The sequence below is a fragment of the Rattus rattus genome, chromosome 9, assembly GCF_011064425.1.
Source record: "Rattus rattus isolate New Zealand chromosome 9, Rrattus_CSIRO_v1, whole genome shotgun sequence".
Lineage (NCBI taxonomy): Eukaryota > Metazoa > Chordata > Mammalia > Rodentia > Muridae > Rattus > Rattus rattus.
In genome coordinates, this window is record NC_046162.1 from 87,752,579 (window position 1) to 87,767,977 (window position 15,399).

The following is a 15,399-nucleotide window of genomic DNA, read 5'->3' on the forward strand; positions in this document are numbered from 1 at the left end:
ATGCAGGCAAAACACCAATGCACATAAATGGAAGAAAAATTATTTTAGCTGGGCTTGGTGGTACATGCCTTTAAACCCAGCACTCGGGAGGCAGATCTCTGAGTTTGGGGCTATCCTGTTCTACAGATCAAGTTCCAAGACAGCCAGGACTACACAGAGAAACCTTGTCTTGAAAAAACATTTTTTTTTTTGCAATGCCAGAGACTGAGTGTTGGGCTCCCACATGTTAGGCAAGTGCTCTTCACCACTAAGCTATACTTTCAACCTTACAATGTATATTTTTAAGGATTTATTGGGCTGGAGAGATGGCTCGGAGGTTGAGAGCACTGATTGCTCTTCCAGAAGCCCTGAGTTCAATTCCCAGCAACCACATGGTGACTCACAACCATCTATAATGAGATCTGGTGCCCACTTCTGACATGCAGATATATATGCAGAACACTGTGTATATAATAAGTAAATAGATTTAAAAAAGGGTTTATTGATTTTTAAATGTTATGTGTATGAGGGTTTATCTGAGTATGCCACATGTATGCTGGCACCTGCAGAGGCCAGAAAAGGGTGTCAGATTCCTTGGAGCTGGACTTAAGGCAATTGTGAGTCATCTCTGGGTACTGGGAACTAAACTCCACTTCCTGCAAGAGCAGAACATACTCTTTTTTTTTTTTTTTTTTCTTTTTTTTTTTTTTTTCAGCTGGGGACCTAACCCAGGGCCTTGCCCTTCCTAGGTAAGCGCTCTACCCCTGAGCTAAATCCCCAACCCCCAGAACATACTCTTAATGGCTAAGCTATCTCTCTAGCCCAACATTTTTTCTTGTTTTTATTTTTTTATTAAAGGCCTGCCCCAAGACCACCTGACCCCACAATTTGTTTTTTTTAATGTAATTTTTTTAATGTTTATTTTATTTATATGAGTACACTGTAGCTGTCTTCATTCAGACACCAGAAGAAGGCATCTGATCCCATGACAGATGGTTGTGAGCCACCACATGGTTGCTGGGAATTGAACTCAGGACCTCTAGAAGAGCAGCCAGTGCTCTTAACCACTGAGCCATCTCTCCAGCTCCCACAATTTGTATTTTTAAGGCTGTCAGCTAAATACTGCAGTCTTGAGATATGGCTGTTGGATTAAACCTCAACAGAATGAATTTCGGCTGTTTTCAAATGTTTATAGAGTCTGATAGCTTAGGGAGACTTACAAATTAATAACATCTTTTCAGAGCACTTCATTATAGTCTTTGTAATCATGCAAGAAAGAAAAAGTCCTTTGCAGTGTTCATAAATATCTTCCTCTTTGAGATTGAAGGGCTTAATCTCTTCTTGGAAATGTCATTGCATTTTGAAGCAAAGACTTTCATACAATGTTCAAACCTCATTAATTCTCAACTTTAAAACTTCGGATTTGACATTTACTAAATGTTGATAATGTAGAACTTGTAAATGTGCAGCATGAAGTTTGTTTGTTAATTTTACTATTGACCCTTGGGCTCTCTTGGATTTAGTGGCCTTCTTCCTCACAGTTTCTTTTTAAATCTGCTGTTTACCTTTTCCAGCAAATTCAACACCCAACAGCTTCCATCATAGCAAAAGTGGCAGCAGCCCAAGACCATATCACAGGGGACGGCACTACCTCAAATGTCCTGATCATTGGAGAGTTGCTAAAGCAAGCTGATCTTTACATTTCTGAGGTATTAAATTTTCACACAAAGCAAGTTTTTTTTAATTTAATTTTAGAGAATAAGAACTAATTTTAATTACGATAACCTTGGGCAGTTATAAATGAAAAGTGCTTTTTATTTTTTTGCCAAAGTAATGGCTTTTATTGCAATCATATGCTTTAATAAGTATAAAATATTTAAGGAGATATAGAAAGGTTAAAAAGAAACCTCCCATGTACTCATGAATCATGCTTACAAAAGAAAATGTAGCTAGTACTAATAAAAGTTGAAACAAAATGTTGCGAGGGGGGGGGTGGCTGGAGGGTTTTCACTTTGTGTCTTTTTCTAATCCCTGTTTCCTAAACCACTTAGCAGAATCCTTTCTTCATCAGCCTGTGAAGTCATCAGTCACATTTTTCTGTCTGTACCCCTGTTTAGTTGCAATCTTTTCTCGACATTATCTATGTCTTTTCTATAATTATTTGGGTTTTCTGTCTTCCTCAGAGACTATGCAAAGCATAACCTGGTCAAAGTGGAGATTTTTGGGTCTTTGTGTTCTGAGAATTATCTATTGAGTGTGTGTAATTTACCTCATTTAGATTTGGGCTTAAACAGTGGAAACAAGTAAAGCTCTCTTACCTATCCAAAAATCAGTCATCAGTCATCATCTTACATAAGAGAATGGTGTATAGTCTGTGACTGGTAAATTTAAAAGTTCAACCAGCCATCAAGTACACAAGTCCTTTTGATCTCTTAGCTCTTTTGCCCACAACAAGTCTTCATCCTAAAATGGATCTTGAAGGTTAAGAAGCCAGTGTTGCTTGTTTTCCATGGTAAGATTCAGCAGGTGTGGGTAAGAGAAAGAAATTTCTTCAGCTATAGCATATGAATCCTTCCTTAGGGCAACCTTAGACTTATGCCCATGTTAAACTGAATACTATTGTCAGGGGAATTGATTAGGCTAGTTTAGAGCCCACTGCTTGAGCTAGGGTTATTGGTCCTCTGAACACGCCTCCCAAGAATTAGGGTTGGGGAGGAAGGAAGGAGACTGGCAATGGTGAGATGTGTGTGTGTGTGTGTGTGTGTGTGTGTGTGTGTGTGTGTGTGTGTGATGTATCTGAACAATGATAAAGTGAAGCAGCACAGGGTATGATAGAAATGCCAGGAAAGCGTGGAGATGCTAAATTAGCCTGCAGTAGTCAGGAACTTGAATACAAAATCTTCAGGTTGGAATGTGAGGCACGGTGTTTCAGGCTGAAGCCCCACTTAGCACTGGTATAGAACCGCAAGCATTTGGTGTGACTGGAGTATAAGGACATGTGCGTGATAGTGAAGAGGTTGTGGAAGAAATTGGAAGACGTTCTCGAAGAGTGAGGAGCACTAGCAGGTCAGGAAGCATTACCGTGGTGAACAGGCCAAACAGCAGCATATTAATGACTGATGGGAACTGGTTGGCATTTTAAATATTTGGGGACAGTTTTAATTAGTCCACAATCAGAGGCTTTCCTAGTAGTCTGAATGAGTGATTATGAGGACTGAGATAGAGGACATTTTTGCAAATGGTAATAGCACAGGTTGGATTAGAGTGCTGGGTCTTAATGGATATAAGTTTTGGCTCCATTTCTAAAGCAGCTTGCTGATGTAAGACAAATTACATTATCTGTGTAGGGCGGTAATAGTGCCCACTTTATGCTGTTGTTGAGAGGATCAAATTAAATAATTCACATAGAGCCCTTAGAACTATGCCCAGATGCTCACTCCTTAAGTACTCTAGGAGTGATGTAAAGAAGTGATGTGAATGAACCTGGTTCATGTCAGCATCCACTATGTTGCATGTTCCTTTACAAAGTGAACAATACTGTGGGGAAGACAGCTTAGTGGGTAAAGTGCTTGCTGTTCAAAGATGAAGACCTGAGTTCGAATCCTCAGACCCTTGCCAAGCTAGGCATGGCTGCAGATGTCTGTAACCCCAGTGCTCCTACAGGGAAATGAGGCAGAGGTAGGAGAATGCCCTTGGAACATGCAACAATAAAAGAGATCCTGCCTCAATCAACGTGGAAGATAAGGACCAATACCTAAGGTTCCAAAGTTGTCCTCAGACCTTCACACTCATGCTCTGGCATGTACATTCACCAACATCCTCACAGCACATATAAAAGATAGAGAACACGGATAAAGGCACCAAAAGAGAGAATAAATAATGCTACTACTTCCTTTGCTGACTGTTGCAAAGACCTAGGATTTCACTCATCCCTGTACCACATCTTCTGTCTCAACAGTATTTGAGTGAGGCATGGTGGTCCATGGCTGTAATTCTGGGACTCAGGAGGCTGAGGCAGAGAGAGTGCACGTTTGAGGGCAGCTTGGGCTCATAATGAGACACTGTTTCAAAATTTTATTTTGGTCAGAATTTTAGATCCACAGGAAAGTTGCAAGACTATTACAAAGAATCACCAGGGTTACAAGTGCATTGTCGCACCTCTGCTGTGTTGTCTGTGAGACAAATAATTAATAGAAGGTGTCTAACGTTTTCTGAATGGGTGAGAGGAAGTGGCAAATGTGTCCTAATTATTTCAGTGACACTCTCTCTCTCTCTCTCTCTCTCTCTCTCTCTCTCTCTCTCTCTCTCCTCTCCCTCCCTCCCCTCCCTTTTTTTCCCTCCCTCCTCCCCTGTTTTTAGACATGGTATATAGGTGGGGCTGACTTCCTTTTTTAAAAAATTTAATTTTATTTTTTACTTATTCACTTTACATCCCGCTCAGTGACTCCCTCCCACAATCCTTCCCCCACTCCCCTTCTCCTCTGAGTGGGTAGGAACCCCCTGGATACCCCTCCACCCTGGCACTCCTAGTCTCTGCAAGGCTTGGCACTTCTCCCACTGAGACCAGACAAAGCAGTCCAGCTAGAAGACCATATCCCATGTACAGACAACAGCTTTTGGGACAGCCTCCGATCCAGTTGTTGGACCCACACGATGACCAACCTGTACATCTGCTACATATGTGCAGGGTTTTTTTTCTTCTGCTGACAGCAAGAGGGTTACACTTGGCCACAAGAGAGAACAGAACTAGTCCAGAATGCCAAAGGTCCAGGGCAGAGGGCCAGTGGGACTATTTTGGTTGTGAGGAAGGCAGTCGTTTTCGTCACCTCGGCGAGGTGACGTTCCAGGTCTCCTGAGACTTATTACCGACAGCAGCATACAGTCCAACTACTTGTTCCGGCGTCCCGGCCTTCAGCATCCCTTACTTCTGCTCCCGTAGGCTTCGTGGGTGCACAAGATGGTTTTCTTGGACCTCTGCCTCATCTTTCTTCTCTTGCACTTCAGCGTGCGCATTCTCTTCTTCCGCCACTTCGCTCTCATGGCGCAGAAGTCTCAAGGAAGATGGCGCTAAGACCGAGAGCAGGTTTTTTTGTTTTTTTGTTTTTTTTTTTCCAAAGATTTATTTATTCACTTATTACATATACAGCGTTCTCCCTGCATATATGCTTACATGCCAGGAGAGGACACCAGATCTCATTAGTGATGGTTATGAACCACCATGTGGTTGCTGGGAATTGAACTCAGGACCTCAGGAAGAGCAGTCAGTGCTTTTAACCTCTGAGCCATCCCTCCAGCCCAGGGACTGGCTTCTAAATCACTACATTTTTGCCCCAGCCTCCCGAGTGCTGTTGTTACAGTCATGTATTCTCAACTCTTAGTGTATAATTTTTAGAATCACCAAATTCTCATATAGAGTCACCTATGTATAAAATTAATCTCATGAGTGTACTATAATCCAGTGTGCAGATTCCTTTCAGATTCCCCACTGGTCCTGAGTGTCTTTTACAGGAAAAGGAAATCTAGGACAATGTGTTGTGTTGAGATGGGGTGTCCTTTTAGTCTCCTTGAAGCTGAGACTGTTCCTGAAGTATTCTTTATAGTCCATGGCATCGCTACTTATTGTGTGCGGGTGGGGTGGGGTGGGGGGGTATGTGTGGAGGTCAGAGGTCAAGCCTGCGAGAGTCAGTTCTTTCCTTCCCTGCTTGGAGCAAACTCAGGTTGTCCATCTTGGTGGCCAGCAACTTTACCTTCTGAGCTGTCTCTCTGGCCTACTTAAAAGCTATTTTAGATTTATTTTTATTTGTGTATGTGTATGTTTTGTCTTCATATATGTATGCTGGCCAGATGTGTGCCTGGTGTCTTTGGAATTCAGCAGAGGATATTAGGTCCCCTGGGACTAGAGTTATGGATGATCATGAGCCACCATGTGGTTGCTGGGATTTGAACTCAGGACCTCTGAAAGAGCAGTGATCTTAACGGCTGAGCCATCTCTTTAGCCCCCCCCTTTTGAGACTGTCCTTTCACATAACTTTGGATGTCCCAGAACTCTCTATGTTGACTAGTAGGCTGACCTTAAATGCATAGTTGTCTGCCTGCCTTTGCCTCTTGTGTCCTGGGGACTAAAGGTTTGTGCCATCACACTTGACTGACACTGCTACTTTTTTTTTTTTAAAGATTTATTTATTTATTATATATAAGTACACTGTAGCTGTCTTCAGATACACCAGGAGAGGGCATTGGATCTCTTTACAGATGGTTGTGAGCCACCATGTGGTTGCTGGGGATTGAACTCAGGACCTCTGGAGGAGCAGTCGGGTGCTCTTAACTGTTGAGCCATCTCTCCAGCCCCGACACTGCTACTTTTAAGTTGCACAGTTATTTTGTAGAAAGCTTGGTATTGTCTATTTTCTCACAATTAGACTCAGTTTATTACTTTTTGACAAGGCTGCAGCAGGAGTTCTGAATGTATTCTGTTGGGGGCATGGGATGACTGTCCCATACATTACTGTGATGTACTTTTGTCAAAGTCTGTGCTGCCCTGTCCCTTGGCATCGAGAGGAATACTGTGTGCCTAGATGTAATTGTAGCTTTTGAAAAAAGACTTTGTTATACCTTGCATTGCATCACACATCTTTTATCTCAGCACTGGGAGAGCGGAGTGAGGAATTTGAAGATGGACTGAATTAGGCATGTAGCAAGACCCTATCTGAATGAATGAATGAATGAATGAATGAATGAATGAATTTATAGGGTTTTTTTGTCCTTGCAACTTTTCTGTAGGCTTATTGCTATTGAGCTCCAGCTCAGCCATGGAGCAATGGCTCAGTGGCTTAAGAGCATTTGGTGCTCTTGCAGAGGAGCCTGGTTTGGTTCCCAGCACCCTCATGGTGACTCAAATCCATCTGTGAGTCCAACTTCAGGGACTCCGACCCCCTGTTCTGACCTCTGTGAGTACCAGGGTGCACATGGTACATATACATGCACACAGGCAAAATATTCATATACATTTTAAAAGATTATTTCAGATATGAAGCCTGAGAAGGAGATACTATGAATGACACATTTATGTTAGTGCCACCGCTCTGGTACACATTATTTTTAACATGCTTATTACTCGGAAAGCATATCGAACTTTTGCTCTGCATGGTTTGCTGTATAATTTGTATATTTATGTTGCTGCACCAGGGACTGCACCCTAGAATCATAGCTGAAGGATTTGATGTTGCAAAGACGAAAGCACTTGAAGTTTTGGATAAAATTAAAGTACAAAAGGAGATGAAAAGAGAAATGCTCTTAGATGTGGCTAGAACATCCCTGAGGACAAAAGTTCATGCTGAACTGGCCGACATACTAACAGAGGTATGTGATAAACTGTCGTCTACCCAGACTAGTCAGGCACATGGCGATACTTTTTTTTTTATTTTGCCATTATAGAAAAAAATATTATAACCAAATATTGCATATGACGTTTCACAAATGTAAGAGAAGAAGGCAGGCTGGCGAGATAGCTCAGTGGTAAAGAGCACTGGCTGCTGTTTCAAATGACCTGGGTCTAATTCCCAGGACCCACATGGTGGCTCACAATCATTCTAACCGCAGTTCCAGGTGATCCAATGTCACCTTCTTACCTCTGTGGATCCCAGGCATGCACATAGCACACAGGCATACATGAAGAGGAAACACTCATAACATAAAATAAATAAATTAAATTTAAAAACTACCACCACCAACAACTTAAAACAAGGCAAGCATTTAAATTCAATTGATTGCAGCAGTCTTTTTAACTTTCCCAAAGGTGTCACATTAGTGATTACCTGCCTCGGAATTTGGAAGGAACTTCACTTCCTGTGGCTTATCTCTTGTGAAACCTCTTGGACAGTGTATTCAGCTAAACCTGGAGGTCCATATTTGATGGTATCAGGTGAGACATGAGCAGGCCGTTTCGGCAGTGTGTCTTGTCATTAGGGCTGCTGCTTTAATGAGGCAAGATTGACCTGATACACACACACACACACACACACACACACACACACACACGCTTCCCATCTGGAAAATGTATGTTTATTTGATTTACTTCTGAAGGTAAACTATATGTAGAATAAAGACACAATTGCCTGGGTAGCTCCAGAAGTCTCGTTTCGGGTGGTTATCGTTTGGTGTATTGTTGCTCCTCAGCTCTGCCGTTTCTGAAACCCGAATTCATAATAACCAAAGTTACAAGCATTGCCATTTGAAGCAGAATGCTGCATTACTAATTTACTTTAAGAAACACAAGTGTGCCACATGTGGTACTTGGTGACCAAGCCTTTGACTTTGAAGCTTGAACCCCTTTCTTTCCCTGTTTGGTCTGGTGATAGGTCACTCGGACCAGGAGTTTCTTTTAGTCCAGGTAATTTGCCTCTCATATGCTTCTCTTTCAGGCTGTGGTGGATTCTGTCTTGACTATTAGAAGACCAGGTATCCCTATTGATCTCTTCATGGTGGAAATCGTGGAGATGAGGCACAAGTCAGAAACAGACACGCAGTAAATAGCATGAAATTTACAACTAAAAATCGCCCCCCACTGTGTGTGCACGTGACTGTGTTTGTGGTGCATGCCTGCGTGCATGCGTGCGTGCGTGTATACCACAGCATGCTTGTGCTTGTGGAAGTTGAATGATCTCCCTCAGCACTTTGTGAATTCCAGGGATCAAACTCAAGCTGTTGGGGCGTGTGTGTGTGTGTGTGTGTGTGTGTGTGTGTGTGTGTGTGTGTGTGTGTGTGTGTGTGTGTTACCTGCTGAGCCATCGCCACAGCCACACTTTGGCAGTAAGTTCTGAAGTATTTGGCTTTCGGCGATGTCATTAGCTTTACTCAGTGGCAATGCATTCATTTCAACACATGAGTTAGCTACAGTGAGCCTGTCACTTCTAGGTGCCGCAGTGAGGAGTAAGCGGAACACGCTCTCCTCAAAAAGTTTACATTTCAAATCAAACTAAAGATTGGAACACAATCACCGGTGGGGTCTTATAGCCTTCAGAGAAAACCATTCTAATACGCTGAACTACGAAGATAAGAGGCCTCTAAAGAAACAGGACCTGGCTATGTCAGAAGGGGAGGAAGGGGAGGGGAGCAGGGGAGGGGAGGGAAGGGGAGGGAAAGGGAAGGGAAAGGGAAGGGAAGAGGACATGGCCTTGGAATGTTCCATTGTACCTGCAGCATAGCTGAGGAGAAAAAGCAAAGGACAAGGCTCGGGGGCTGACAGGGGCCATGATGACAGTGGATTTAGTTCTTTAGAACATTCAACTCTATGTAAATACAGGGCAGAGATCTCTCACGCACCTCTGATTTTTTTTCTTTCTCAGTTTTTAATCTGATTTCAGCCTTACAGTTCCCCTCTCTGTCTCCTCTTCAGCCTCCTCCCTACAGATAGTTTTTCTCATGTTTGAGATGAGACCTCACTGGGTAGCCTAGACTCTGATGTGAGGTTTTCCTGCCTCCCAACTGCTAGGACTAACCTACAGCATTCTGAAGCAAATCTTGAAATACTCTCTCACGTTTGTGGTAGTTTGAATAGGAGTAGCTGCCAGAGGCACATGTGTTTGAATGGTTGACCCGTAGGGAGTGACACTCTTAGGAGGTGTGGCTTTGTTGGAGTAGGTGTGGCCTTGCTGGAGGAAGTGTCACTGTGGGGGCGGGCTTTGAGGTCTAAGAAGCTCAGTCTGGCCAGTGTGTGTCAGTCTCCTGCTGCTGCTTACAGGCCAACATGTAGAATTCTCGGCTCCTTCTCCAGCACCATTTCTGCCTGCACACTGTCATGCTTTTGCCAGGATAATAATGGATTAAACCTCTGAAACTGTAAGCCAGCCACAATTAAGTGTTTTCCTTTATAAAAGTTGTCGTGATCGTGGTGTCTCTTCACAGCGATAGAAACCCAAATTAAGACAACTTAAAAAAAAAGGGGGGGGGTTGGAGAGATGGCTCAGTGGTTAAGAGCACTGACTACTCTTCCAGAGGTCCTAAGTTCAAATCCCAGCAACCACATGGTGGCTCACAACCATCTGTAATGGGATCTGATATCTTCTGGTGTGTCTGAAGACAGCGACAGTGTACTCATAAATAAAATAAATAAATCTTAAAAAGAAACTTTATCTAGAAATAGGTGTAAATGTTGTCAATATTAACTAATATACCTTTAAAAATAATACTAATTCATTAATATATTATGTGTTTAATTTATACTTCGATTCGACTGTTAGAGTTTTCAGTGGATTACTTTGATTAGGATGCAAACACTTTCTACATACTCCATTTATCCATCTCATCTCTATCTTCAAATTTTGGAACAAACAGGTCCTAAAGATCCTGTTTGCAGGATTTTCCCCACCCCCACTGTCTCCTGCCACCTCCCCTCTCATTTTACACAGGCCTTTTGTTTGTTTGTTTGTGTTTTGTTTCCTAATGCCCTTCTCTTTAATGTTTGCTTTTTGCTTCTGTCTTATTAAAATAGCACTCAGGTATTTTGTTTTTAGTTCCCTGCTTTTGTAAAACAGTATTTGAGGCTTTCAGTTCTCCTCAGAGTATTCCTTAACCACATCCTTTAACTTCTATTCATTTTTTGGCTTTGAGACCGGCTTTCACTGCCTAGCTCAGGCCATCTTGGGACCTCTGAGCCTCCTATCTCAGCCTCCTGAGTGCTGTGATTACTTATAAGCATGTGCAGTTGTTGGTTTGTTTGTTTGTTTGTTTGAGACAGGGTCTCACTATGTAGCCCTGGCTATCCTGGAATTTGCTCTGTGCACCAGGCTGGCCTCGAACTCCCAGATATCCTCCTGCCTCTGCCTCCCAAGGGCTAGGATCAAAGCCTGCACCACCACAAACTGACAAGCTGACAAGCATGAGCATTATGACTTTTAAAGTATTTTCTGTTTTCTTTGCCTTCTACAGATTTCTTTGAATTCTGAGTGGTTTAGGTATAACAAGACTATCTTTTTTTTTTTTTTTTAAATTTATTCATTTATTATATATAAGTACACTGTAGCTGTCCTCAGACACACCAGAAGAGGGCATCGGATCTCTTTACAGATGGTTGTGAGCTACCATGTGGTTGCTGGGAATTGAACTCAGGACCTCTGGAAGAGCAGTCGGGTAACCGCTGAGCCATCTCTCCAGCTCCATAACAAGACTATCTTAAGGGCAAGATTAGTGTTAAAGTACAGACAGGTGCAAGGAAAAGTGGCTCTGTAGTGACGACCCACTCTCCAGGAATGGCCACATTCAGCTGTTTTCTTTTTCTGCATTCTTTATTTGCTTATTCATTTTTATTTTGTTTTACTTTTTGGAGGAAACGTCTCTGTTACCCATCCTAGTCTGGAGTTGGTGACAGTCTTCTGCCTCAGCTTCCCATATTCTGGGATTACAGGCATGAGTCACGCCCAGCGGTGCAGCCTTTATGAAGGCACAGAAGAAACAGTGCCTTGTTTCTCATCAGAGAAACCATTCAGCTGCCCTGTTTGTTCTGTTTGCTCCTCTGGCCAGCAGTTAAGGCGGCCTGCAGTCTCCTCCTCCCCTCCCCCTTCTGCATCTGATATCTGCAGAAATTCTTGTTGTCAGGAAGAGTTGGCTTTAAAATGAGGGTTTTGTTTGTTTGAGTGCTTTCCTATAGCTATGAGTCTGTTCCACTGGCAGACAGACAGGCTGAGGTTTGCTGGAAAATGCAATCCATTTAAAATATTTTCTAATTTCTATTTTAAACATGTGTCTTAATTTCAAGATATATAGGAGAATAGTTATTGATTTCTAGTTCAATTATATAATGGTAGGGGACATCATATTCTATAAGATTTCATTGTTTTGAAATCTGTTGAGATTTGCTTAGAGGCTTAAGTATAGAGTCAATTAATTAGTTTATTTTATGGTTTTTGTTTTTTTTTTCCCGGAGGCCAGGGTTGTATGCTTATTGCCTCGTCTGGCCTTGAGCTCACAGTAATCCTTTTTCATCAATCTTGTGAGTCCTAGGATGTGAGCTTGGCTTGAGAGAATTTATTTGTAATGTTTTATGTACTCGACAAGGAGGTATGCTGTAGTAGTACAGTTTTCTATCAAGGGATCAATTTGGTTAATGCTGTTTTTCAGACCTTCAGTGTCCTGATTAATATTCTGATGGCTTATTCTGCCAATTACTGTGACAAGTTAACATTTTGAATATCATAGCAATATCCTCATGGATTTGTTTATATCCTCATTTAGTTTTGACAGTGTTGATAGATGTTAAATGTACATTAAACATACAAATACACATACATACACATATATATCACACATATTTTGAGACAAGGTCTCTCTATGTAGCCTTGGGTGGCTTGGAACTCCCTATGTAGGCGAGACTGGCCTTGAACTCACAGAGATCCACCTACTTCCCGAATTCTAGGATTAAAGGGCTATGTCACCATGCCTGGGTATTTTATAGATTTCGAGCCTCTCGTGGCCTAGAGATGTGTCTGAGCACAGACCCTTTGAGTATTATCTTTGAGGTCCCAAGTTCTACCTTTGGCAAAGAAAAACAAATAAAACCCCCCCAAACTGTCTTACTAGATGCGTACAGGATTGTTCTTGTGTTTATTCTTTGATATGGTCTTGCTAAGTAGCCTAGACTAGCCTTTAATTTAGGTCCTCCTGCCCTAGCCTCCTCAGTGCCAAGATTAGTTTATGTCACCATGCCCAGCTTTAAGTCTGACCAACTTTTATTATAGTATTTTTCCTCAAACTCTCAACTTTTTGTACCAATATAAAGTGACCATCTTTTCTCTAATAATGACTTTTTTTTCCCAGTATTGAGGACTGAACCAAATAAAAGCCTTGCATATGCTTTGCTACTGAGCTATTACTCCATACTTTTCCTCTTACTTTTTATTATGAGATAGGGTCTTACTGATTTACCAGGGTTGGCCTTGAATCACGCTGTAGTAGTAAGTCTTAGTTTCTGATCCTCCTGTCTCAGCCTCTCAGGTGTCTGGGATACAGACCTGCACCACCAGATCTGGTTAGAAATGTCTTTTTTTTTTTTTTCATTTACATTATTTATTTGGAAATGTTTGTAACAGTACAGTGAAACTAAATTTCAGAGACAATGGCTGTCAGTTTAGGTATCATCCGTTTATTATAAAAGGGAGGCATGGAAATTATTTACATGAGGAAATAGTTCAGCACATCAGTGGAATGGGCAGCTTCATGTGACACTATTTCAACAGTGATTTCAGTCGACATACTTTCCAAGAACGTCACCAACTCTAAATAAGAAGTAATCCTTGTCGTCTAGTACTACTTTGGTGCCTCCATATTCTGGGAGGAGAACTTTATCTCCAACTTTCACACTGACAGGCTGGATCTCTCGACCCTTTCCTTTCCTGCCTGATCCCACAGCCATGACCGTTGCTTGCAGTACTTTTCCTTGAGACTTTTCTGGAAGCGTAATGCCACCTTTGGTCACAGTGTCAGCGGCACCCCTTTCAACCAATACTGTCAAAGAGCGGAAGAAACTTCCTAAAAGCTTGTCCAGCCATGACTTACACCAAGGCAGCTCCGGACTCTGCTTGCTCTCCACGGCTGCTGCAAGGAGACTCCAGTGGGCCGGCTCAGGACACGTGAACAGACGGCCTAGAAATGTCTTAAAAGTATAATTTAGGGGCTGGAGAGATGGCTCAGTGGTTAAGAGCATTGGCTGTTCTTCCAGAGGTCCTGAGTTCAATTCTCAGCAACCCCATGGTGGTTCACAACTATCTTTAAGGGGATCTGATACCCCCTTCTGGCCTGAGGATGTATAAAAGTATAATTTATCCCACGTTGATATGATTGCCATTCCCGTTTTCTCTTTAATTTCTGTGTGTGTGTGTGTGTGTGTGTGCGCGCACACACGCTTCAAACAGGGTTTCTCTGTGTAGCCTGGGCTGTCACTCTATAGACCAGGCTGGCCTTGAGCTCAGGGATCCCTGGCGTCTGTTTAGGATTAAAAGTGTGTGCCCACACAGCCCAGCTATGAATATGTTTTCATTTATGATCTTTGAGAATCACATCTTATGTGTATAAGTGTTTTGTCTGCACGCATGTACGTGCCACCTGTGCACAGCTGGGACCTGTAGTGGTCAGGAGGGCGTCAAATCCTCTGGAACTGGGGTTAACAGATGGTTGTGATTCATCCCGTGTTTCTGGGAACTGAACCAGGGACTTCTGCAAGAGCAGCAAGTGCTCTTAACCACTGAGCCACCTCTCCAGCTCCCACCAGCTTTCTCTCCATTGGTATGTGTCTGTCGAATATGTTGTTGTTGGGCTTCCAATCTTCTTGTCCTTATATTTTAGAAGATTGCTTTTTGTAAGTGACATTTTTATTTTGTTTTACTTCTTGGAGGCAAGCAAAATTATTAATCAGATAGCCTTTTTTTTTTTTTTTTTTTTTTTTTTTGGAGTTGGGGACCGAACCCAGGGCCTAGCGCTTCCTAGGCAAGCGCTCTACCACTGAGCTAAATCCCCAACCTCAGATAGTCTTTATATTTTAATTGAAATAGCTAATCTATTACATTTAACGTTGTTAAGAGTATATTTGATTTCAAGTCTCCTGTCTTTTCACTGTCTACCTATTTGCCACTGTCCTATGTTTCTTTTAACTGACTTTTCATTTTACTGGTGTTATCATTACATTTTTCTCCTCTGCTAATTTGCAAATTTCACACTTCTACTATTTTTCAATTAGTAGAAATGATATAATTTATAGTAACTTGTAGGAGTCTGGCTTTAATATCTCTGCTCTGGCTAATATCCCCATTTACTCCTCCTTGAAGCATGATCTCGTTACTGTTCTTTAAAATCCCACTTGATGGGGTTGGGGATTTAGCTCAGGGGTTAAAGCGCTTCCCTAGGAAGCGAAAGGCCCTGGGTTCGACCCCCAGCTCCGAAAAAAAAAACCAAAAAAAAAAAAAAAAAAAATCCCACTTGATACTACCGCTACTTCATACCGCGTCTGCGAAGCTCTATCGTCATAATTTCACCTTGGTTTGCTGTTTACGGCCTCTACCATCTCAGCCCCACTTGAGACGGCAGCTCTCTGCCACTTACAGCTGGAGACGTTTTCCAGGATCCCCAGTGGATGTCTAAGTAGCGCTCAACCTTCTTTCTCCCTGGCCCTTGCCAGCAGGCCTGGAGCTAACACATTCGGCTCAGCTTCTCTTTTACCTTCCTTTTCCTCTGTGGATGACTCTGCAAGTTCATGCACTTCCTTAGTTAACGTTTCTCCATGTGACAGCGGGTCACTGAGACCGGAGGTGAAACCACGGAGCCTCCTTCAGACAGGGGGCACTGATGTACTTTCCTCTGCTCACCGCTCAGCACATAGATTTTTCTCTCTGCGTACTTTGCTCGAGGCATCCTGCCAAATGCTGGTTTGCTTTC

The 15,399-nt window shown here is 42.4% G+C and overlaps 1 protein-coding gene and 1 pseudogene across 1 annotated transcript in view; one reads left to right on the forward strand and one right to left on the reverse strand.

Annotated features, from left to right (window-relative positions):
• The window catches only part of Cct6b (chaperonin containing TCP1 subunit 6B), a 45,494-nt gene that overhangs the window by 2,667 nt on the left and 27,428 nt on the right, over nt 1-15,399 (forward strand). The window contains exons 3-5 of the mRNA XM_032912700.1: nt 1,554-1,688; nt 7,165-7,338; nt 8,400-8,503. Of these exons, the coding sequence (XP_032768591.1) occupies nt 1,554-1,688; nt 7,165-7,338; nt 8,400-8,503 (413 nt within the window). The remainder of the gene's footprint in view (nt 1-1,553; nt 1,689-7,164; nt 7,339-8,399; nt 8,504-15,399) is intronic.
• On the reverse strand, nt 13,214-13,520 carry LOC116909201 (annotated as a pseudogene).